Here is a 27146-nt window from a genome sequence, read left to right on the forward strand (position 1 = left end):
AGCATTTTTTCTAAAAATGATTTATGAGATTTCTATTCCTTGAGTTCTTGTTTAAGATGATTTTATACTTAGTTTGGCCGGATGCAAGATTCTTGCAATGCATTATATATGCCTGGTGTGCTGGTGTGAAATGTCACTATGAAAAATATAAGGTTAATTTAACTGTTTTACTATTAGATAATTTGTTCTTTTGCTCTGATTGTGCAAAATATATCTTATTTTGAAGTCTAGAAAGTTTACTAGAATGTGGCTTAGTATGAATTCATTTTATATCAGTTTTTCATAGGACAGAGACTACTGCATTTTTATTAGACTTTAGCTATTTTTATTTCTCAGAAATGTTCATGCATTTTTAAAATTGCCTTTCTTTCTGTTTTATTATGCTGTTTCTTTTTTTTGGAGACAACAGTGATTCATATGTTGGATTCCTTTACTTTGATCCTTTTAGACTCTTTCTCCATTTTAATTTTGCTTGTTTTTTTTACTCATTTAAGAAGTGTTTTTAGCTGTTGCCTAATTTTGTTCTTTTGCTGTCTCAACATGGTCTTTTTCCTTTGATGGCTTTATTTTTTTTCCTCCTCTATTTCCTCTGACAGTTCATGTTTTCTTCTTCTATCTTGCCACATCTTTTCTTCTTGTTCTTCTTAAAAAATATTATTTTTTAAACTAAAGAGCAGAGTTTTTAATTTATTTTACCTCTATCTATCCATCCATCCTTCCATCCATCCATCCATCCATCCATCCATCCATCCATCCATCCACCCATCCACCCACCCATCCATCTGTCCATCGACCCTTAGTTCTTGGCACAACATCATTATCAGTCCCAGTAAGGATCCTTCTGATTTAATATATGCATATATGACTGGGATCCACCTGGCTTGCCCACCAGGGGGCAATGCTCTGCCCTTCTGGGCCATTGCTCCATTGCAACTGAAGCCATTATAGTGCCTGAGGCGGAGGCCATGAAGCCATCCTCAGCACCTGGGCCAACTCTGCTCCAATGGAGTCTTGGCTGTGGGAGGGGAAGAGAGATAGAGAGAAAGGAGAGGGGGAGGGGTGGAGAAGTAGATGGGTGTTTCTCCTGTGTGCCCTGGCTGGAAATTGAACCCGGGATTTCCACATGCCTGGCTGGTGCTCTACCGCTGTACCAACCAACCAGGGCCTGAATTTTTTTTAGTTATATATTTGAGAGTAAGTTATAGACATTTTCTTTATCTCTATATATTTCAGCATCTATTTTCTAAGGAAAAAACATAAATTCTTATATAAAACCACAGTACAATTATAAAATTAGAAAATTTAACATTGACATTCTTCTATTATCAATATATAAATATTCAAATTTTATCAATTGTCTCAGCAATGTTCTTTATAACATCCTCCTCCAATCTAATTTTTATTGAATTTAATTATGTCTCTTTAGTCTTTAATCTGGAATAATTTCTTGGCATTTCTTTGTTATATGAGAGTGTATATGTAATTTTCATTTACACATATTGGACGTGGTGCTATAGACATTGTTACTTTTCTTAATATTTTTACTGTTTTTAAGATCAACCCATACTTATGTGTAGACATCTATCTTGTTTGTTGCTTCCACTTCTTTTTAGTATTTTATAATATACATCTGCCAAAGTTTACTTATCCATTCTTCCTTGACAGACACCTAGATTGCCTTCAACTGTTTGCTATCTTGAATAATCCTGTCATAAACATTATCATACATGTTCCCTTTGGGAATATTTTTGGGATATATATTCAAGAATAGGATTCCTGGGTCATAATGTATCTGCCTATTTAATTTGACTAAGTACTGCTGAATTGCTCTCTGGAACAGCTACCTTGACCACACTACAAATGTGAACTAAGATCCCAGTTTCTCTATATCACTGCCAACAATAGTCCCATTCTAATTTTTGCTGGTACAATAGTTTTACTTGGTCTCTTGTTTATTCTCTCTGATTACAAAGGAGTTTCATTTTTTTGATTTCCAAACTATTCTTAAGTAGAGTTTCCTTAGGAAGGACAATTATCTTTTTCCTCTTATACTTCTGAAAATAATTTATTTTAAATTTTATTTTAGTGAGAGGAGGGGAAGCTGAGATAGACACCTGCATGCACCCTGACCAGGATGCACTTGGAAGGCCAATAGGGGGCGATACTCTGCCCATCTGGGGCCCTTGCTCTGTTGCAACCAGAGCCATTTGTTTGCGTCTGAGGTGGAAGCCATGGAGCCATCCTCAGTACCCCAGGGCCATCTCTCTCCAATCGTGCCATGGCTACAGGAAGGGAGGAAAAGAGAGAGAGAGAAGTGAGAGAAGTAAGAGAAGCAAGAGGGAGAGAGATGGAGAAGTTGATGGGTGCTTTTCTTGTGTGCCCTGACTGGAAATTGAACCCGGGCCTTCCACACTCCAGCAGAGGCTCTACCACTGAGTCAACCAGCTAGGGCCTGAGGGAATTTTTTAAAAACGATGTACCTTGTTGTGTATATTTTTGGAGTACTATATATATTAGCATGTGAAAATAAAATTATTAATACCTTTTTAAAAATATATCCAATTTAATCTGAATGCCATAGTAATTTGGTACCTACCATTATGCCTTCAAAAATACATGAACTATTCTTTTATAGTCAAAATTTTTATCATATTTTTCCCTCCTTTAACTCTCTTTGTTGCTGCTTCTCTCCCTCACAGAATATTATGCTAATGTATATTTTCACATATTTAAATGTATATTATATTCTTAAAAGTATATTTAATTATATCAAATGTCTCTGTAACAAAATTATATGTAAATAGCAATTACATTTTAAAATTTCCTTTAATCATAAAGAAAGTTTTTTCCCGAATTATTTGTTTATTATATAACAATCATTACTATGATTAATTATTTATCAGAGAAGCATATACATATTGCATATTTTAATAAACAATTAAATATAAAAGTGAAGTTTTTATGAGTTGTATCTTTATTTAGATATATACGATATTTTTAACTATTGCATTTATCTCTATATTCCTGTAGAATGAGGCAAGATTTCAGTATCAGTTCAATTTCTTTGTTTCTGTAGATGATGGATGCTTTGTTTACCTAAGATAAGTAGATGAGATGAAAGAATTTTATTATAGAAACGTCACTCAATTCTTTGAACTTATTTTGAATTATTTGTCAAAACATAATAATGGTGATTTATATTAAAAAATATTTCTAACAATCCATCAGCTGTTAATTTGATTATATCCTTCCATAAATTTGATGAAAGCTAGAACTGCATGGTATGTCATTCAATCTTTAGCATTGTTCTTTCTCAAAACTGACACCAAATGTTTCCAATTTCTCTTTTCTTTATGCACCTGTTTTTATGCCCTCAAGCTGTGAATTATTGTAAAATTATGGATAGATACAAGATAAGTCTTTCTTTTGTAAGTGGAAGCAATATGATTTCAAAAGGAGAAATTTGACTTGTTTAAAGAAAAGAGTACATGAGGAAGTTGAAGATCTTGAGAATGATTTTCTTAAAGCCATCTTTGCCTGCCTACACCTATCTTGGTATGACTGCGGGATATTTAAGAGATTGCTGCTAAAAGAAAATAATATTTTTTTTTAAAAAATAATTTTATTTTTTTAATGGGGTGACATCAATAAATCAGGATACATATATTCAAAGATAACAAGTCCAGGGTATCTTGTCGTTCAATTATGATGCATACCCGTCACCCAAAGTCAGATTGTCCTCCGTCACCTTCTATCTTGTTTTCTTTGTGCCCCTCCCCCTCCCCCTTTCCCTCCCCCATTCCCCCCTCCCCCCGTAACCACCACACTCTTATCAATGTCTCTTAGTTTCACTTTTATGTCCCACCTACGTATGGAATAATGCAGTTCCTGGTTTTTTCTGATTTACTTATTTCACTTCATATCATGTTATCAAGATCCCACCATTTTGCTGTAAATGTTCCGATGTCATCATTTCTTATGGCTGAGTAGTATTCCATAGTGTATATGTGCCACATCTTCTTTATTCAGTCATCTATTGACGGGCTTTTTGGTTGTTTCCATGTCCTGGCCACTGTGAACAATGCTGCAATAAACATGGGGCTGCATGTGTCTTTACGTATCAATGTTTCTGAGTTTTGGAGAAAATAATATTTTTAAAGCTATCACCATTTGACAAAAATTATAGCTGTATTCATATAGTAGCACCAACCTTTGAGAGAAATACAGGATATGAAGTTTACTGAATTAAAAATTTAAACAAAAGGAGACTGTTATAGTAAATTTGTAGCTGATTGTTTTGACAGAATATACATCTAATTCTACCAACTGTAAACTTCACCACCACATTCCTAGAAGACCTTTTTAGTAGGTCAACTCTAATGTGCTGATGTCAAATGGGAAAACTAAATACTGGTGTTCTTGGAAGGTTATTTGGTATTTTAACATAGGGCTCTGAATATTTTCATACACTTCTCTTTGCTTATGTTAGTTCTTCAGCCGGAAATATTAGTTTGTTCTTTCTGCACTCCATGTATGAATATAGTATATCTTCATTATTGTGCTTTTATACTGTACAATATTTCTGAAGGCCAATTCTTCAGCTTTCTAAACACATCTCAAATCTAATCCCAACTTTCTATCCAGTGTCTTAATTCAGACCCACATCATTTTCTATTTGGTAATGATCTTCCGTCTGCTCTCCCTGGCTCCATTCTGTTCCCACTCCAATGTTTCACCAGAAAAGGGTTAATAATGATCTGTCTAAAATACAGGTCAATTGCAAATTCTCCTACTTAGAAATTTTCATTTCTTCAAAAATCTTCAGTGTCTCCACACTGCCAAATATATTAATATTAACTTTCACTTATTGTCTTATAATTATTTGTTCCTAACCATCTTTCCAAATTTTTCCCCAGCAACTACCCTCATCTATTTTTTATAATCTTGTCATTAAAGTCATTTATTTCCATGAATACCTATCATTGTACATTTATTAGGATACTGATATGGAGACATAATTTTTTTTAGTAATATTCAACCTGAACTTCTGGCTACTTGTGGTAAAAGGCTAAAATTTATTTATATAAAGTTTCCCTTACAGAAAAATTTTGGTTTAGTGTTGAAATATATTTTAGATCACATTGATAGCACTAAGCATGGGCATACATCAAGACTTCAAGATGTGTTTTGAAAACACATACACACACAAACATTAAATACCAATGTATTTAAGTCTCCTTTAGCTATAGTAGGGAAAAAAAAGGACTGTGTTTAGCGTATAACCTAGAACTCAATGAATCATAACCATCTTTTTTTTTTTTTAATTATTCTCTTCTGATTCAGCGTAATGAAGTAGTATAAACTCTAGCATGTTAAAAGGCATAATTACTAACAATTCCAACACTAATTGTATGATCTTTTAATAGGTCTTTTATCTTTCCTAAATTTGTTTTTCTCAAATGAGAATTAATATGTATTCTGTATCTGTTCAAGGAGAGATGGTATCAAATGAGATAACATTTGAGATTATATGATAAACTTAAAAATATTTAGAAATATATTGTTTCATTGAATTATTCCTTAGTCTCTTTAACTTTAATCCTATATTTCCTTAGAGGATCTAGTCTGTTGTTATGGAAGGCGTGTGCTGAAAAGACTAATTCATGATCAAATAAGGAAATAAAGGATGTATTGGGAGTTTGTTTGTTTTATTTTTTTCTTATTTCTTTTATGTTTCTTATGTTTCTTCCTGTTAAAACAGTTTTGGTATGAACCATGATGGAATTGGAAATACTTGTGGGACGAAAGGTCATGAAACAGCAAAACTTATGGCAGCTCACATTACTGCAAATACCAATCCTTTTTCCTGGTCTGCCTGCAGTCGAGACTATATCACCAGCTTTCTAGAGTAAGTAATCTCTGGAGAGTGATGATGAATTGCTCCAGAAGTAAGCCATTGGTAGAAGCCTAATATGTAGTGCTTCAGACTTTGCATAATGAGTAACTTTTATAGGGCCCAGTGATATTTCATGCTGTTTCCAAAATAATATATCACTGTGGCAAATTTTTTCTTTATACTCAAACAGAATTTACTGAATAGATTAGGGGAACTGGAGCAAGGATTTAAGTGGGGTTGATGATATGAATTTTAGAAATGTTCAATAAATGGGAAGCAATATCAGAATAAAATGTAAATTGACATAATTTAATAGAGGATGGGTTAAACTTTAATTAGTGATTATACATTTCATTTTGTTGGTGAAAAAATACTGTTTTTTTTTTAGAATGCTATAATACCTAATAGTAACAAACAACAACAACAAAAATCAAATATTCAGGAAATAAAAATTGAAAATTTATCTTCAAAAATTTATTAAGTGACTCATCCTTTTAACACTTTGGGACCTTCTTTGTTGGTCCTTTAATGTATATTCCAAGAGTTTGGTTACTCAATTGTGAAGAATATAAATTAGCTAATTTATAACTATGTTTAGGAAAGCAGATGTTCTTCCACATCTCACCGGCCGTAGTGCTTCAGTATGGACCTTTGGAAACTAACAGACTCTGGTCTCACTTTCTAACTGTGTGACCTTGGACACAGTACTTTACCTTTATCATCTTCATTGACCTCATTTCTTAAATGAGTTTAGGTAATAATACATACATTATCAGGTTATTATGTATAATGCTAAAACTTATTTAAAAAACTGAAGATACATTCATTAAATGGTAAATATTATTTTAAATGATATCAAGGTTTTAAGCTTTACAGGCTGTCATCACCTTCAACAGTTTTGAGCAACTTTTTTTGTTGGGGAGAAGAGACGAAACACTTTGAAAAAGCGAGTCATACATAAAGCACAGACGAGCAACAGAAATTCTTTTTAAAAATTGTCTTCTCAAAGTTCACCTTAACATGATGACAGTAAAATATTAAAAAAATTCAGATGAGTTATGTAGGATAACATTGTTCATTAAAAGTTTGGTTCATAACTGTGAATGGCCTGATCATATTCTGAAAACTTATAATTACTTATTTTTTAAAGAGCCTCAGCAAGATTTTAAGTTACCTTACACAGTGCTTTATTCTATCCAAGATCAAAAGGTAAACGTTTAAAATGGGTTCTTTTGAATGAACTAATATAATAATGAAATTGAAGAAATTTGAAACTCACTTCAGAAGGTAGTTCTTCTGCATAACCTAACAATTTTTTATCCTAGTAATAATAGATCATGGTAACCCTGTGCAAGCCTGGTGCCAAAACTGGGTGAAGGGCTATCAAGATAGAACACAGACAATTTGGTTGACATCTTTCAATAATTTTTAACACAAAACACTAGCAATGTCATTTTCCAAGATGTTTTTAATGAGGTCATATTACCTAAATTTGGACATTGTAGAAAATCTGCTTTCCCCAGAAATCAAGCCAGATCTGCAGTTTCTCACTTGACTTGGATTATATTTTTATGTGGAATCTTAGTGTCTGTCACCAGAAGGACAAACTATATAACATGCTCAGTATTCCTGTACATTTTCAAAGTCTTTCCTCCTCTTGTTCTCTTCAAGTACCATTTTCTTGCTCGTCTATGCTATTTATAGTGCACAGCCCATTTCCTAGGACCATCTTTGTATGCATACTAAGTACAAGGACCAGTTTTCATCTCTTGCCAACACCTACCTAGTCGAAACAGTATTAAGGCTATTAAAACACTCTAAAAATAAATCCCAAAATTGTTGATAAAATACAGTTAAGAAATCACCACTGGTTTGGTGAGAAATGTAAAATTCTTGTTAGTTGCAATAAAGTGTTCCATTGAATTAATTAAAAGAATTAATACAAAAAGCATTATTGAAGCCTTATTGCCTCTTTATATTTCATATGTTTAAGCATGATTAGTGTTGACAGGGTTCTAATGGATTTATTTATCCTGTATTTCATAAAAATATTTCTGTTGTGTATTCTCATGGGGATACTCACAAAATCAAAGCCATTTGCAAAAGACAGATGTGAGAGACAATGGGTAGAGATTTGGGGAAAAGGTGGCTTTTCCCCCCTCTCCTTAATAATAAACTGAACTATGATCATAATCTGACCAAGCAATAAAGGTTTTTTAAACACAAGGCCCTTTAAAAAGGTCAGTTCACTGGAGCATGAAGACATAATAGTAACTTGAATTTCTTTGTTCCTTTTTATTAATGCAGCAGACTTAATTGCTTTAGCAGCTATGTGTGATATTTTTTAAAAATACAGTGATATTTTGATCAGGGATTGAGGTTACATTTATGTTTTATAGTTGGCTCAAAAAAACTCATAACATTTTATTTCAGTTTCTCCTCTCAGGAAAAAGAAATCTGTAAAGATGAATTGTTTAGGAACTGTAGCCCAGCCAACAAAATGCATACCTTTCTCTACTTAGTGACTGTATAGACCAAAGATGATGGAGGATTTTAACAATGAGCTCTCTATGATATATAGATTCACTCTTCACTATGTTCAACTGAAAACTATTCCATGGCCTTTAAATGCCAATATAGTTAAAAGTTTCTCGTGTCATTCTGAAACACTACGTGCTATTGATCAACCAGGAGATGGTGTTTACCAACTCCCAATATTTTTTTTCAGATTTCTTAAACTCGGTGATTCAATAAGTGGTTCATGAATCGCCCAGAAGCCGTCCTGATTAAATAATAAAGAACCTATTTCCGTTAGAATGGACGTGTTATGCCAGCTTCTGATGTTTTCGTCGACGGCTTTGCAGGTAGTGTCCTTCCTATCTGCCTGCGGGACTTATTTATTTATTTATTTACTTAGAAAATAGAGAAAGATGAACCTGGTATTATGGCTCACTCTCACTGATGACAATGGGCTAATATGCCAGGCAGCGGAAGACAGCCAGGAGTCATTGAGGACAGTTTTTTTCTTTTGTTTTTGTTTGTTTTTTGGTGTTTTTTTTTCATATATTTTCCACCACTTAGTGGTAGTACAGAGTAATTTCATATAGTTTTTTAAAATTTTGAGGCCTCTGTGAATCAGCTCTTACTCTATTTAAATTAAAGTCTATTAAATTATTTGAATTGTCAAAGATCCATAGCAAAATCTCCTACAGTTCCAAATTAAATAGCGACTATCCACTTTCACAAAAGGAGGGAAGTTGAAAAAAAGGCAACATTATGGTTGAAGGTGAACTAGGATGAAAGGTGAATGTAGAGCTACAGAGAAATTGTGTAAGATGGCCAGGATGGCCAAAGCACTCCTATTCCTGTGACAGAAATTACCTTTGAAGGTCAATGTCAATGATCTATTAGATGGAAAACAGTTATTTATATAGATGGGACCTCTTTTTTTTTTTTTTTTTTTTTAACATGTACCAGCTTAGAAAACAGGTTTCTCCTCCTTCCACTTACCTGACACATTTTGGAGACTTTACTCAGGCCCATAAATAGTTTTAATAAGTTGTAGTTACATATGGAGAAAAAGAGAGCATAACTGAGTAAACCATTATTAACATGGTGTTTGCATATCGGAAGCCTCAAGTTCAGTTATTTTCAAGCTCCCCTGTCCTCCAGAGGACAAAAGAGGGCGGTCTGACTTACAGTAACTCATTTTAAGATGTAATGTGTTGTTAACTTTGTGAAGACTAATAGAGAAATTTATGAGAACATCGTAGGTAAGATAAACAACTTATAGATGAGACCAACCTAATCCATTTTTGCTTAACTTAAGTATATTAGCACAATTTTGTGGGAAAAAAAACAATACAAGATGGCATTAAATGTTAACTTTTTGTTGTTGTTGTTAAGAGACTGTTATGTTCAGAGTTACATAGAGTTATTTTGTAGATTGACCCACTGAGTTGTAGACGGAAGGTCTATACTTTACTATTAATTAAGTGAAAAATAAATCAAAAGTTACAATTAGGGGTATGTCCTCATGTGTTCTGGAAGGAAAGCCAAGAGTGCATATTTTACATAGAGGTCTGTAAATTTTGGTTGAAGACTCAACTTTGGCTCATGTTCCTATTTTCAAGGCTAACTTTTGAGCTATGTAAATAAAATAAGACTTCTCTAAATTAGAAGTAGAATACATAAAATATGACCTTGCTATCATGCTGCAAAGATTTTTGGAAATGTAAATATACTTTGATTTACTCACAATTTCATAATAAAGGAAAAAGCATGTTCTCAAACTGATAGAAATTTTTTTGCCTGTCTTAGAAGCATAAACAAAAGTAGGGTTTCTGAATTCAATAATTATCTATATTGCTGTAGATTTTAACTAGAATTGGTCTTTTGCTTATGAAATATATGCTGCTAGGAAGTAATCATAGCTCTACTTTTTAGGTATACAGTTTTTGTCTGGACACATATTTATGCTTAACAATAGTAAGTTGTATTAACATTTCACATTAACTACTAACTGTCCATTTTATATATTAATAAATGAGATTCATGTTTTCTGAGTGCAAAAATTCTTATATGGCACTAAGGCACTAACCATTTATGTTTAACAGTGCTATTTGATAAGAAAATTTAAGGAGATTTATATATAGTGTCACTATTATTATTATTTTGATAGTGGTAACATAAATAACATTAAGCTCAGCATTATAAAAAATTGTATGGCTGTATGACTTAGCTAGAATCCTAGTTTAAATAAAAATTACTCATAACATCCATTTTGTTAAAAAAATAATTATGAAATATAAAAAATAACTCCTAATATTCTTAAGAAAGGGAAAACATTTGTACCAGAAGACCTATACAAAAAATTCATATCAGCATAATTTGCAATTTCCAGAAATTAGAAATAATTTTAAATGTTTATTTAATATTTGTGGCACAGTTTTAAATGAAATATAACATGACAATATACCATATTTTTTGCTCCATAGACACACCTGACCATAAGACACACCTAGGGTTTTAAGGAGGAAAATAAAAATAAAAATTCTGAACCAAATAGTGTGTTAAATATTTAATAAAATACCATATTTTTCACTCCATAAGATGCATGGGCATTTCCCCCTCCACTTTTGGGGGAAAAATGTGTGTCTGTGGAGCGAAAAATACAGTAAATGAATAATCTTTGTGGCAGAGCCTGAAATGGAAAGTTGAAGAACAATATCAATTAACAGGCTATATTTATACACATTAACATGAACATAGTTCACATTTTGAATACTGAGTGAGTGAATGAATAAAGGCACAAAGGAAAACCTACAACATGACTCCTGTTTATAGAATTGAAAAACAAGCAGATGAATATTAGGAGGTGAAACTACTAATAAAAGGAAAGAGATTATTATTAAAAAATTAGAATATTAGTTACTTCTTGAAGGGAAGTGAGGGGTGTGGTGTAGAAAGAGTACTTGGGAATGTTCGAAGAAAAAAAGACAAAGAAAAGTACTTCCAGGGTTAAATATGCACCTCTCAGATCTGTGTCCTCTACTTTCTCTACCTATTTCTGGGGTATTTTGTGATTGTAATTGATGACTTAGAAGTGAGGAAAGATCCAGAATTATTATTTTTTAAGAGTTAACCAATCATTTATGATGGCAAGAAAGTAGCAGACAAATTTTTGTAACATTATGTAAAAAAGTATTTTTGACACTTAATCTTTAACTAAGAATTGAAATATAAAAATGACCCCACACCCCAAATACTTTAACCAAGCTTTTATTATACAATATATACCATATTATCGTTACTATGAGAAAAATATGTAGTGCATTCTCTACCCTAAATGGAGAAACAATTTAAGTCAGCCTTGTTTAATACTTGCTTTCCTGGAGCCATTAATAATTGGTAAGACACTTGACTTGCAGACATTGGTAATTTGCACAAATGTTACCAAACCCATTTCAAAAGCCCTTCAGCCAAGTTCCATAATACACATGTTTATTTTTAAGGATTGATATGATTTTTCACTTATATTTTTATTTTATATGGTGTTTTATTTTTCTGTAAGAATATACTGAGAAAAGGAGAACAAGACTTGTGTAGATATTTAATTAGATCACATTAATACATAGCAACATGTCTTTTCAAAGCATTGAAACAAAAATCCATTTTGGGATAAAGTTTCTCAGAAGATTTTGACCAGAGGTGATCACAGTGCAATGAAGGTGATCTTCATTGTCTGGAGGCCCTTGCAATGATCATTTCATTTGGTGTTTTTAAAGAACACAAACTATGGTTAGAAAACCATTAATACCTAAGAAAAAGAACTTTAAAGAAGTAGTCATTGTTGCTTCCTCCTAGGTGACATCAATTTTCAGTTTGCTATCAGGAAAGAATTTTTTCTTCAACATAATCTATTCTTATACTTTGGGAGTTCCCATAATTCTTCCTTTAAAAATTTGAAGTTAGTTTTTCATATTTCTAAAAGTAATTATGTATAATAATTTTTCATAGATTTTTAGTTGATGCCATTGGTAAATATATCTTATATACTGAGGCGAACAGATCTTATACATTTTTTCCTATGCTATTGCAAATATTTTTACCTGTAGGATCCTTTACTTAGGTACTTCAGTACTTAAATTTCCCCATTGATTTATAGTAGTACTTGATATTTTATTTTTATTACATATTTAGTTTCTTTCATCAAGACTTTTATAATTTGTGATAGAAATGAAACTGATATTTTTGAAAGAAAAATTAGGAAATTAAACTACTGACCCAACAATCTTCTGAATATTCCTATTGTCAAAATGGTACATCTTCTTCCATTTTACTTTTCACATTGACCTTTTTATAAAATTTTGACTTTATTAGTAGAATTACATATGCCTAAAATTTAAATACCCATATAGATAAAGATATTTTATACTATAAATTTAAAAAAAACTTGCTATTTTAAAAATTCATCAAAAAACAGTTCTCTGAGGTGCATGGCAATTTCTAAAAGAACAAAAATAAACAAAAAACATGCTGTCATTAAAATTGGGTAGATGGGTAGAAAAAAGTTTTTTTTATTAGGTAGATACCTTGAGCAGTGACAAGCGAAGTGATTTTAATAGCCAATAGTAAAATCCCTTTATATTAGCACCACATTTAATATTCATCTAAATATTTTATTGATTAAAAACTAATCAAGAAGGGCCTAGATGAAAGGAAAATGTGTAAAGAGACAGTATTCTGTCCCTTGGGTCTCATTTCCCCCCTTGGGTCTTTTAATCTATCACCTTGCTGCTCTGCAAATATATATTTGTATATAGCAAAATAACTTTTACATTTAAGAATATAAATTTTAAGCAAATATGAAACTTATTATTATGCATGGTTCTTTCTTACTTATCTCTAAATGAAAATTTGTACTGTCCTAAATAATAGTTGAGGAACTTCTACTTGTGAAATTATTTTCCTTTGGCAAAGCAGATGGAAAAGATTTGGGAAAAAAAAACACAAGTGCTGGCACAATTGACAGGAATGTTGGAAAAAATTTTTAAATGTTGGCATAGGAATTCTTTAAAAATTCTAACTTACATGTGAAATGAAAGTAAAAAAGCATCTGTCCTATTTTATGCACACTGACTAAATAAAAATGAACAATTATATTTAGTAAAGTATAAAGCTCTTTAAACTAAGGTATTCTGTTTGGTTTTTGGCAATCTTTATGTTATTTGTTCCACTGAATTAAAATATTATGTTTGAGTGCAAGCACACTTTGAAAAGCAGAAGTTATATAGAGAGGAGAACATTCCCTTTCTTAACTCTGATGACCTTAGATGAAATATGAAATTTTTGAGAGACTAAACACTTGTAATGTACTTGCAAGGAGAACTTTGGATCTTGGCCTCATCTGTCATTCAGCCCATTTATTATTGAAATATTTCAAGAACCTTTGGACATGTCATCTATTGTTCTGCCCAAGGTGGAAATATATAGATTAGGTCTTTAAGGATTACAACCACAATTTTTTTTTTTTACTTTCCACATTTTATGTTTTTAATTCTACTACCAGATGTGGTTATATTTTCACTGAAAACAAACAAGAAACTTAGAGCAATATGAAATTCTGTTTTGATTCCTTTAGAAATTAGTTTAAGTCAGTGTTTTAAGGCCAACATGATATTTTCAGATTGTTTTCTAAGATACTTTTATTATGTCTTGGTGTTGGAAAAAATGATTGGAGCTCTTATTCAGGTTTCAGTAAAGTTATTTTGCCATGTGATTATTTCTTGATAGAATGTGTTTTTTTTTTTTTATGTATTGTGTTATTAAAACAAAGAGCTCAACACATGGTTTCATAATTGTGATTGAAATAGTCCATAGTGTACCTAATTTCCTTTGATCCTTTATGTTGAACAGTTCAGGCCGTGGTACTTGCCTTGATAATGAGCCTCCCAAGCGTGAATTTGTTTATCCAACTGTGGCCCCAGGTCAGGTGTATGATGCTGATGAGCAATGTCGTTACCAGTATGGATCAACATCCCGCCAGTGTAAATATGGGGTAAGAAGTCTCAATCCTTATGTTTAGTGATTTCTATGTGTTCTTTCATGGCACAGATATTAGGATGGAGTTTTGATGAATATAGTTTACCTCTGGTAACATCATTAATGCAACTATGGCCTTTGACACTGCTCTTTTTCTGATATTGTATATCTATTTCTAAGTGTTTCAGTAATCCTAAATTAATCAATTTTCATATGTCTTGTGAGGGATGTTGGTAGAATTTCTAACAATTTCTAAGGTATTTCTTCTTTAAGTTCTTAGTTTTTTTATGCTTACTTTAGTTTATCTTAAGAAATAGTATCGTTTTAAAAGCTTCCTCTCCTACCCCTGCTTTTTCTGGTATTCTAGTAATTGAGTTAAGGGCATTTTTATATTGGCCAAGTGGAGCCCTTACTTTAATTTATACTTTCTACTACTGAGTCATTTCAACTTGCTTCAGTCTATTGCCTACATTCTATCAAACAACAACCAAGAGGGCCCAAGATGACATTAACCCAAATAGAGAAACAAGGAAAATTGCAGTGGGAAAACATATACCTGCTTAACTCTTCACATCTGCCTAACGAAATCTCAGTGTCTATCTCAGAAAAATGTATACAAAATTCTTCCTGCGTTTCATAGAGAAAGATTTCAGTGTCTAAGATAGGGGCATGTTTATATTAGGTACACCTTATAAGCATGTTGAAAGAAAAAATAAGAACTTTAAACAAGTTGTCAAAAAATATTCAGGGGTGAAAAATAAGTTTAAAGACTTGGTTTCTACTTTTATGCAAATAGTACTTATTATTTTTTAAAAAACAATTAGAATTATATTTTAAGGTAGTTAAGACAAAATATGTACTGTACCAATTATTCCTCTGGATACAGTACAAAGGAAAGTAAGTATTTTAAATCTCCCTTGGGTGATAAGTCTATTATTATTTATGGTCAGCTTTGACAGCACATTTTATGCACTAGATTTAAAGGTTATTAGCAACTCTCTACAGCCTTGAGTAAAACTTCAGCCTTTCTTATCTCTCTGTAAAGACTTTTCTATTTTTATCTTGGTATGGTTTTAGATTCTTTTTTTTCTTAGGTTGCTTTCTCCCTTAGAAAAAAGTCTGCCAAACTTAAATCCCAGTCTTTCTATATACTTGTAGTTTAGTAAGTTGAAATTCATGATCAAGTGAGATTAGAGATTGTTAATTATTCTTATCTATGGTCTCTCATTTCTTTGCTAGCGTGAAATAGTTAATTTATGTTTAGTTTTTCTGTTGCACATTGGGTTTTAACTCTATAGATTTCCATATTAGATAATTTATATTAACAGTTTTATAGAATCTTTGGATATATCTTTTATAAATAAACTAATAAAAATTTATCTGATTATCCTATCTTTATATGTTTATCTCATTTAAATGTATATCTCATTTATTTCAGAATAGTTGATTTGAATGAGATAAATAATAATTGAGAAATTATATATTTTCATTTTATATTTCTTATGTTCAATATTTATATTCTACTTCTCCATACTGTATAGTATATACTTTTTAGACTTTTGTAATAGATATCAAATAAAATTGGAAAACAGAAAGATATTAACATCACACAATCTTAAACAATTTCTTATATATTATTATGAGTCTTTTTGATATATTATTATGAATCTTTTTGCTTTGTTTGCATCAAAATGGTTTTCTTACACATGTATGATATGAAAATACATATGCTACCTTTTTTTTAAAGTGCTATATGTTACTAACAAAGTTTCTTTAGTCTATAGATTTTTTGTAATCATCCCACCTCTTAAGCTTGTGCCTGAAAAACTGAGTTTACACAATTGATAGCACCCAAATACACACCATGTTTCATTGATGAATCCATAATTAAAGGATTATAGATACTACTTTAGAAAATGGTAGAGGCTTTGAAGGTGAGAGTCCAGTCAGATATACAACTCATACTTGAGATGCTCTCTAAAGGGATAAACAGCAACCCTGATATAGACAGCTGTGTGAACACTAAACATAAGCACTGAAGCTTAGAAGGACACTGTAGAAGTTTAGTGAGAGGATGCCTCTGGTGTTGAAGCATCATGAAGTGGTCCCTGTTTCATCTAGCAGATCTCTAATGATGTCAAGGAAGACACTAACTAAACAACCATAGAATGACCCATAACTGCAGCAGCAGTCAGCTTCCCATTTCTTCCACTTTGGTCATTGCTGGGGTTACCAGTGGTAATATATGATATATAGTCATGAAAAATCTTGCCTGAATCCTTTGTGAGTAGGTTCATTGATATATATGTTATTTACATTTAGGCATTTACATGAAAATTTTTATTTTTTTGTTTTACTCTAGGACAACATTTTCTACCATTATCCTTGTATACCATCCATTTATGTTTTCTAGATATTCCTTAATTCCATTAGAAATATGAAAAGTGTAATAGCTATAAACACAAGGAGCAAAACTGTATAGAGTAATATAGTTGTGTAATGTAGTAATTTATAAATGATATGCAGTTTCTGATATTTACATAGTCTATTTTTCTGCAATACTTCAGACTGCCTTGATTGAAATTGTAATTATTTTATAATGTTTTATAGATGGGGAAAATAAAAATACAGAATACGATATGCCTACTCCAAGGTAAAAAACAATAAGAGTAGGTCAAAATCAGTCAGTTAGTCTTTCTATGGGATCTAATTAATATGTTAATAAGATAGCAGATATATTTTATTTCAGGAGACAATTTTTATCAATTTTCATACACACAAAAAATAATAAATAAAGAGGATGGGAGGAAACTTTTGGAGGTGATAGATGTTTATGGTCTAGTTTGTGATCGTGGTTTCATGGGTGTACTTTTATCTCTCAATTTACCAAGTTATATACATTAAATGTGTACAGCGTTTTGTATGTGAATCATACCTCGATGTACTAGTTTTAAAAAGAGAGATAAGCTTGCCCAGGCGGTGGCACAGTGGTTAGTACATTGGACTGGGACACAGAGGACCCAGGTTTGAAACCCTGAGGTCGCCAGCTTGAGCACCAGCTCATCTGGCTTGAGTGTGTGCTCACCAGCTTGAGCATGGGGTCACTGGCTTGATTGTGGGATCATAGACATGACCCCATGGTTGCTGGAGTGAGCCTAAAGGTCACTGGCTTGAAGTCCAAGGTCGCTAGCTTGAGCCCAAGGTTGCTGGTTGAGCAAGGGGTCACTTGCTCTGCTGTAGCCCCCCAGTGAAGGCACATATGAGAAAGCAATCAGTGAACAACTAAGGAAACTAAAGAGCCTCAACGAAGAATTGATGCTTCTCATCTCTCTCCCTTCCTGTCTGTCCTATCTGTCCCTCTCTCTATCACAGAGAGAGAGAGAGAGAGAGAGAGAGAGAGAGAGAGAGAGATGTTTGTCATAGTTAGATTTCAGACCCAGGACAAATTGGGAGAAATTTTATAGACATCATAGCTTTGTTTAATTTATGGGGAGTTTTTTATATTAACTGTGAAGTTTGTCACTGTTTACAAAGACTTAAGAGTTAACCCATAAATGTATAATAGTGTATTGTGTTGCATATTGTTATTACTTACTTTAATGTAGAACTGAACAGTGTTTTATTAATAGACCATGTATTCTGAAGCAAATGGAAACATGTAATCTAATACATGTTTTCACAATGGAGCAGAATCATTTTTGACAGAATATTTTCAATAAAAAGAGTGCTTACCATTAACTATTACCTATGACTTCAAATTGACTATCAGTAGATTTTACTCAGACACCTTTTCCAGAGAATGGTGGCCAGGTTGTTGTTACGAACGTCAGATAGCAAAAGAGTATGACAGGCTAGCAAGGTGCTTTTCATTTACCTGTCACATGGCAGACATTCAATAAATGTTTCTTTTTGCTCTGTGAATATCTGCCATCCAGGATACCGTTTCTGTGTAGCTGCTATGCTGTTAGCGCTTTAGGAGTCTCTGAGCCTTCTGTACTTTTGTGAGCAGATATTTTAATGGTCACAGTTGGATTCATCCTCCAATCTCAGCGAAATACTTAGAAGTACATATAAGGGAAGTTTAAAGTGGCTTGTAAAAAAGAAAGTTAAATGTTGGCCGCAAAACCATCTTCAGACTTTAGAACATTTATTATAGTTTGATTGCTGGTAACAAATTGTCCTCCTTCCCTACCAAGAGCATTAAAAAACACAATGGCCTTAATTTTTACGACTGGAAGGTTGTAGATTAGGTAGTAGGAACAATTTCAAGTTATTAAAATTGGAATTTTGCACTGAGGGAGTTTGTAAAATCACTTTGCTTGAAGATTATAAGGTGGTATAAATATTCTACAGTGTGGTCTGGTACGGGTTCAGGGAATAAAAGGCAAGCAATTATTTTAGCACCTCAGTATTCTTTTGGAATCCAAATATGTGTACTTATCAAACATATACTTGATAAGAAGTTCATTTAATTTTCATTTTTCCTTAAATTTCAAGCCAAAATTATAGGTTCATAATCACTTGTATCCTTAAAGTTCAGTAGTATTCGCTCTGAGTTTGCTTCTTAGAGGTATTTTTTAAAATCATTTACTCATTTTTTTAACCCCTTCAAATCGATGATTAGTTATTTAATCTGAATTTCTAGATTAGTTCTTTTTAGTTGTATCATGTGTGTGCGTGTGCGTGCATGTGTCCCCACCCCACTGATTTCCTAGGTTCTCTTACACTTAAATTACTCACATAACAGAATTAACCTATTTAAAAATGAAATAAGGGTACATTATTCTCTTTCTTCAAATGGTTACTAAACACCTGGAGCCAGGCCATGGGGTCACCATATGCTGGTTTTCAATTTTCTTTTGTGTGATACAATGATAAGTAACCTTTCTAATCACTGATGCTCCTTTTTGACCTCTTCAGGGCTCTGCTCTCCCCCTTGGCCATCAGGATCCTTTATTGCAAACAGCTGCTGAGAGATGTTACTGATAGGGTAATGAAGACAAAGAAAATGTTTCATATCCACAGCCAAGGACCCAAGATGGCATAGGGTTTAGGATTTCCCAAGGGAAGAAAATTTGTATCACTTTTTTTGATCTGTACAGTTGTTAAAAAAATAAAAATCGGAAACCATCTAGCACTAAAGATGCCAGTTTCTCTTCATATTGCATTTTACTTTCTTAATGATATAATAAATACAATACGTTTATGCACTTTTATGATATTTTTTCCCCCTTATGTAAATTGCTTGTTTTAGTTTTCACAAGTAAATCAAAGGGCTTTTCTTTCCATTTTTAGTATCATATAACAGCTATAGTTACTTGAAAAGGATGGAAATATTAGATAGAGAAGCTAATTCTAATTTCTTTTATTGTTTTGAAACGGTCTTTGACTATGAAATAATCATTTATTCTATTCTGATCAGAGGAGTCCTAGATCAGTTCTTTACAGAGTTATTTTCTGAATATCAGGTAATTATTTTATATTAGATAATTACAACTACCTTAAAACTCCCCTCTACATGTATTTTTATGATTTATATTTGCTAATATTTTTATTGTTAATGTTTAAAATCAGTGGCATTCATCTGAAAAATCAAATGCACTAGTTATCTGGAAGTTGATATTAAAATATTAAATAAATAAGAATATTTTCAATTTCTTATCTCTTAGAGTACTTCTGAGGAGTGTGCTAACACTATTTTGTAAAAATTCAAATGCAAGTGGTGATGTTACATTGAGAAGTTTTAATAATAATAATAATAATGTACGCATTGATGTCTAAGCTTATATACTGAATGAATATGTTATGAATTAGTATATAATTGTCTTCATTTGGAGATAATGTCTTTTAAAATACAGGTAAAAGGTAGGAGGGTACTATGAACATTTAGTGAGATTTTTTTTTTCTTATATTAGTATACAAGTAAGCCTTTACTAATCAGTCTTAATTGGCCAGCGACCTTTCAATTTAGATGTATTTAAGAGAAATATGAAGTTAGCTTAGTTGTTTGGCGATATTTTGGACATTAATATTAGACAGACCTGATTCAAATCTACATTTAGTTAAGATTGAAGCAAATTGTTAAATATTTCTGAAACTAAAGGTTCTTACACTTTCTAAAAAGATTTTTTGAGTGATTGAGATACAAATATAAATATCAGTGTCTTCTGATAAAGGGTTACTTTTCATTTTTTTCCTGCGTATCACGTTGCTAAGAGGTCATGAGGTATATGCTGGAGCTTCTCCAGTGAGAGAAGATTCTGTTAATTTCATCATTGTTCAACTCTGACTTTTAGAAGATATTTTTGTACATTGAACTGAAATCTGCCTCCTCTTAGTTTTTATTTTCTTTTTTCTAGTTCGATTGAGAAATAATAGACATACATCACTGTTCAAATTTAAGGTGTCCAGCATAATGGTTTGATTTACATGTGTTATGAAATGACTACTACCGTAGGTTTAGGTAACATCTATCATTTTATATAGGTACAATAAAAAGCAGCTATACTCTGAATCTAATTCTTCATTTTTATGAGAGTGGTCTCTGTTGGAGACAGATATGCTTTCTACTGAAAGGTGATAAATGCATTCTATGAAAAAACTTGTATTCTGCAAAATCATTTATGAATAAAACAGGGTTTATGTATGGGAGAGAAAAAAGAATTAGAGGAGACCACTTAAGGCCTATAACTTTGAAGCTAGCAAAACACAAAACCATCTACAGTGCTAATTAAACATTTGTACAGTTAACTCTCTGCTGGCATATGTCCGCAGCATCCCAAGAAGTTCTTTCAGGAAGTGTCCTTCTTGCTTTCTTGATATGAAAGAAACTGTCTTGGGTTTTAGCTTTCAAGAAAGTTTTTCTTAATCTTGGAAAGTCTTAATTGGGATATCAAAATCTTTATTATCCCAGTAGATATACGAGATAAGAAATCTAGTTGAAAACTCTTCAGAGCATTCTTCAAGACTAGTTTATTATCTTGGGAGTATTTCCCATACATAGATGTTCGGTTCCATACTTTAATTTGTGAGAAGTTGAGTCCCCAGAAACCGCTAAGGTAATAAAATCAATCCTGTTGAAATTAGGAATCTACCTTTCAAAATGTGTCATTTTCTAAATGATAAAAGGGCTGTCTTTCAGAAGGCTCTGTTTTGAATTTTGAGTTTAAAGTTTCGCAAAAAGTTTCTTGAGCACATGCCATTTGGATAGAGATTTTTCAAGGCACTTTTGGAAATAAAGTTTCTGTAAATAGTATGTTTTCCTAATAGACACTACAAATATTATCTTTTTAATAATATAATTTTCATTGCATAGTTCTTTCTGGACTTTTTCTTAGGCTTCTTTTACTTTTGTCTACAGTAATATTTAGGCCTAGTAAAAATCTTTAAAGATTAAGAGTATGATCCAGTATTATGGATAATATATTTTTTTGTAACATCTTAATTGTTGTTCTAACAATGCTTGTCTGTTTTCGTGAACCCATTTTCTTTGAATGTGGGCATTTTTGATACATGGGAACAATATTTTAAGACTCTAAAATGTTAGTCCTACTGCTTTTTAAATATTAAACTAAAAAAGAATATATTTAGAAACATGTACTAAGAAACCATCTCATATAGAAAAGGAAGAAAAAAAATAGTATAACCTCCTAACAGAAACTGAAGCTTTGAAAGAAAGTATAATTTGTACTCGATTGGATTGTTAAGAACTGGAAAGTTTTATATTATGACTCACAGCACGTGTTGTTTTTATCTTCTAATTTTTTAACTCTCTTCTACATCAGTAGTTCTCAAAATGGAGTTTAAAGTAAATAAAGTTTATAGTAGATAATTTCTAACAAGTATTTTTAAATTCTAAAATTTGAATTACACATCTCTTTCTCTGCCTGGCGCGAGGTGTTGGGGAGCATCCTCAGGAAGGACCCAACGAGATTCCTTCAGTTTGCTATACTCTGGGGGGCAGTCCCATGTTCTAGGAACATTTAAGTTGATTCAGTGTTACCACTTTATTTCTGAATTGTATCAATGAGGCATAAGTGCTTAAACAGTTTTAAAATTTCAATATAATTGCTTTTCAATTTGTTAGGTTCAGGTATACATTATGATGATTCAATATTTGTGTATACTGTGAAATGATTACCACAATAAATCTAATTAATTACATCTATTACCATACATGGTTATAAAATATTTTGTACTGTGATATATGACATCAGTTCTTATAATTATGTTTTGAGAGTTGAAAGAGCATTTGGGGAAATAATAGCAATAGAATTGAATATTATATATAAATTTATCTTTGCATTCCAGATTAATATATTTTTATTTCAAAAATATATTTCATACTTAGTGGTTCTAATTTAACTTAAAAACTTTTAATACCACTAATGATGCTGGTTGGTGACTATATATAAAGAGAAATGGAAAATTTTGAGTTTCTTCAATGTAAGCTTTTTTAGGCTGTTTATTGAACAGCTGATTTGAAAATCTGATAGTATAGGAACAAAAAGGTACTTTATATTGCTGATATTAGAATAAGTGTTGTAATTTTCCCATGCTAAAGTAAGATAATGAGAAATCATAATGAAGAATAAAACACAGCTCTAGAGAATGTCTGCAATATGTCAGTTATGGAAAAGGCATATAAATAGCAGCGATTGTTCCAAACCAAATTTCCCTCTTATAGAAGTGGTGGTCTGCATTGAAGAACCACAGATAACATTGCTAGATTGTTCTTTAGGTAACCTGAATTTTAGAAATTATTCTCTGCCCATTCCTGTGGTCTCTTTTTCTTCTTAAGGATGGTCTATACTTGATTATTACAGTTGATCTAGGAAGTTAAATACCCGGTGCCACTCTATTAGTAATTGGTAAGTTTGTTCTACTGTATATTCTTGAGCGTAATGAACATATATTTCTTTTCTATCTACTCATTCTTTTTCCCGACTCTATTAATGAAATTTCTGCACATTATTTAAAAAATATCTTAATCAGTATTAAACACTAAGATATACTTTATCCACTAAAATGAGAATTATAAAGACAAACATTTCAATGATTCTGCAGAATAGGTAACCCACCTTCTGTAAGAGCCTCCTCAAAGCCTCACCTTTGATGCTTCAGCACCCACAAGAAATAATATGATGCTGAGTGATTGAGATTACACTTTATGGAAGAGTGGACATGATTTTAGTCTTTACTTCTGATCAACTTGCTTTTGCCTTCTTTCCTAGGAAGTGTGTAGAGAGCTCTGGTGCCTCAGCAAAAGCAACCGCTGTGTCACCAACAGTATTCCTGCAGCTGAGGGAACACTCTGTCAAAGTGGCAGTATTGAGAAGGGGGTAAGCTCAAATAATTTACTACCTATTTAATAAATTTTTAGTGTTGATATTCAACCACTAGGGAAGCATGCATATTAATTAAAATGTGCTTGAGAAAATGATACATTCTTACTCTAATGAGTTGTCATAACTTGATATCTGCAAATATATATTGTTTAGGAAATTTCAGTGAATATTTTTTGAGTCAGTTTCACCTTCCTGTATTTATGTATGTGTATGTTATATTTGTACAGAAAATATCGAACACCACCCTTAAATAGTATAATCTGTTTAGTCATATGTTTGTTTTTCTTCTGATAACTCATACATAGGAATATTATGTGATCCCAAAATATTTTATAAGTATAGTCTAACTAGAATCACCTTTATTTTTTTTAATTCAGTGATTTTAGAGATAGAGAAGGAGGGAAAGAAAGAGAGAAAAAGAAAGACATCGATTTGTTGTTCCACTTATTTACTCATTCATTGGCTAATTCTTGTATGTTCCTTGACTGTGGATTGAACCAGCAATATTATTATTTTCGGATGACACTCTAACCAACTAAGCTATCTAGCCAGGGCTAACTAGAGTCACTTTTAAATTGCAGTATGAGAAAATGGGCTCATAATAGAAGAATACTTAAACAATTTATTGAGCATAGAAATTGGAGCTAAATAATTTTGTTTTCATCAGTATAGTTTTCAAAAAATATTATTGTATTAGGAATTATTGAGACAAATAGGAACAGTTTATGCTATTACTGAAGTTCTTTAGGAATTTCTGTGTATGTGAATTTTAGAATTTATTACTATGGACTGAATTTACAACAGTAACTATTACTGTCATCTGTTCTTAGTTCTGACTTCTTCCATGTTAGTTGGGCTAGTTTCAACAAAGATTACACTGGATTTCAGCTTGCAATCTAATGTTTAAATAAAAAGAATGAAAGCTTTTGGGCAGCTGTCACAGTGTATTAATCCTTGCTGACGGCTTCATTCAGGACCCATGACCTAGTGCCATGTTGATGGCTTTTCCATGCTGAGTTTGGAAATATTGGTAAATTATGCTAGATGTATGAATTGATAGGGTCATTTTAAAAGGATTAAGGATCTTTTTTTGAAGCTATGTAAGTAGCCAATAAAAATATGGAGACCTTCACACACTACCAAAAATTCCTTTTTTTTTTTCTTTCACTAAAGTAATAGAAAATATTGGGAACTGCATTCTTGAAACAACTGTCTAGGTTTATTTTGGAACCAACAATTCTTGTCAATGACAAGTAGCAATTTAAATCAATCTGAACTTAGAAGAAATACATAACTGTAAAGGGGGAAGTCATGGTGAGAATCCTTTTCTTTATTTTCCATTGATGATTATTCTTGTAATCTAGTCCATGGGTCACAGTTCCTATTTGCATAGAATAATACTATCACTATGAATGATGGCTCTTTTCATTTGACTTTGTTTTTTAACCTACAGCATAAAAAATTTTATTTTAAATACCTTAGAGCCTTCCTAAAGCATTCTATAAATTATATAATCCAAATAAGTAAATTACAAGTAGTGGCTATCTGAGACCACATAGCTCAACCCTACCAATCATTTATATAGTAAACATGTACTTAATATCTTATGCTTTGTGCTTAATTTCAGGACCCTCAAATGTCATATTTTTATAGCTCTGTGTATATATGTGACAGAGATGACATATTTCTTGAAAATTATAATTTTGAGGGATATTTAGAAAGTACTCTCAATAACATTAGATCTAACAGTATTGAACTTAAGTTTAGACAAACAAATAGAAGGGAAATATAATTCTCCTAAGCATAAATAATAAAAAAAAACACACACATAAAAAGTGAATAAAGCAGGAAAAATTATATTTGATTTCTAAAGATTCACATTTTTAGTTTAGATTGGTTGTCAGCTTTTTGATCCCTAACCTCTTTTTTTCAAACCAAATCTATATAATTCTGATGTATACATTTTAAAAAGTGGAAATAATCTGGTTAAAAGAGCCCCTTCCTTACCTCCGTACCTGGTCAACTTCTGACATACTTCAACAGAACATCTTGGACTCTATGAAAAACTATTTAAAAACCTTGTAAGTGCAACAAAGCTTTTGTACCAAGAGGCTGTTCATATTCACATTAGAATTTAGTTTCACAAAGTCAATATGTTGTATTTCACAATCTAAAATTATACTAAAATAAAAAATCTTAGCCATTTTTCCAGGAACATGAAAGGTCAATAAACAGCTTTAGGAATGGCACTAAGAATAAGTCTTTGAATGAATGAATGAATGAATGAATGAATGAATGAATGAATGAAAACAAACACGTGTAGGCTCCTAGGAAAAAAAAGGACAGAATGCTAGAAGACCCTAAAATATATTCTTATCATTAACATTTTCTGAAGAGATTTTCAAAGAACTAGATCAACCTATATTTTAAGGAGAAAAAAATGTACAAAATACTAGACAGTTTTTAATTCTTCCTTTTTTTTAGAAACTGCATTAGCCATATTATCTTTTCCCGAGTTTTTGTTGTGGATTTCATTTATTTTTTTTTCCTTAACAAAACTGTGCTTTCTGTTGCCAAATTGCAGATTTTCCTTCTAAGGCTATGTATATCTGGAAATTAAAACATAGCTCAGCATTTTGACTCAAATCAAAACAACCATGCAAAGAGCTAGGGACAAAATAAAATGTAATTTTCAATTGGTAGGTCAACTTTGTGTGGTTAGTCTATATTCTTGCCATCTAAAAATAGTTGGAATTACTAATAACGATGATAATGATGATAATGAGTATTTTTAAAGGAGTTATGCTGTGCCGGGCTCGTATTTGTCACAGTGACCTGTGAGGTGGGAACTGTTTTAATTCCATTTTACAGATGAGGAAAGTAAAATTTGAAAGCCTAAGATTACACAGCATTTTAATAGCAGAGCTGAGATTCCAGCACAGGTCTTTCTAATTCCAACATTGAAAACCTTGTCCCTCTATATTGCTCTGATTGTACTGGATGGACCTTTAGATGGGAAATTTTGTAGAGAAAAAAAAAAGCAAATTTTCATTATCACAGGAACAAAGTGAGTCGCTGAGCTTGAGATTGGTGGTAACACTGTATTTTACCTTTTAATACGAAGTGGATTTTTCACTTACCTACCCATAACAGTATCTTATCTCAGGAATCACAATAAGAAGGTACTGTTGACAGAACATTGAGCTTAGAATTTATGATTGTGTTACAATTAACAAAATAATGAGTCTCTACTTTAAAATGGGAGATAACCTCTTTTTACATAGTCTGTAGAGATGTTATGAGGATAAAATGACATCTCAGTGAACTTTTTATGAGTTTCCACAGAGGGAAGGTGCTAG

At 31.9% G+C, this 27146-nt stretch overlaps 1 protein-coding gene across 1 annotated transcript in view; it reads left to right on the forward strand.

The window, feature by feature from the left end:
* ADAMTS6 (ADAM metallopeptidase with thrombospondin type 1 motif 6) overlaps window positions 1-27146 on the forward strand; it is a 280816-nt gene that overhangs the window by 132664 nt on the left and 121006 nt on the right. Inside the window, exons 9-11 of the mRNA XM_066253589.1 lie at window positions 5762-5908; window positions 14315-14456; window positions 23674-23781. Coding sequence (XP_066109686.1) covers window positions 5762-5908; window positions 14315-14456; window positions 23674-23781 — 397 coding nt within the window. The remainder of the gene's footprint in view (window positions 1-5761; window positions 5909-14314; window positions 14457-23673; window positions 23782-27146) is intronic.

The sequence above is a fragment of the Saccopteryx bilineata genome, chromosome 1 (genome assembly GCF_036850765.1).
Source record: "Saccopteryx bilineata isolate mSacBil1 chromosome 1, mSacBil1_pri_phased_curated, whole genome shotgun sequence".
Taxonomy (NCBI): Eukaryota; Metazoa; Chordata; class Mammalia; order Chiroptera; family Emballonuridae; genus Saccopteryx; species Saccopteryx bilineata.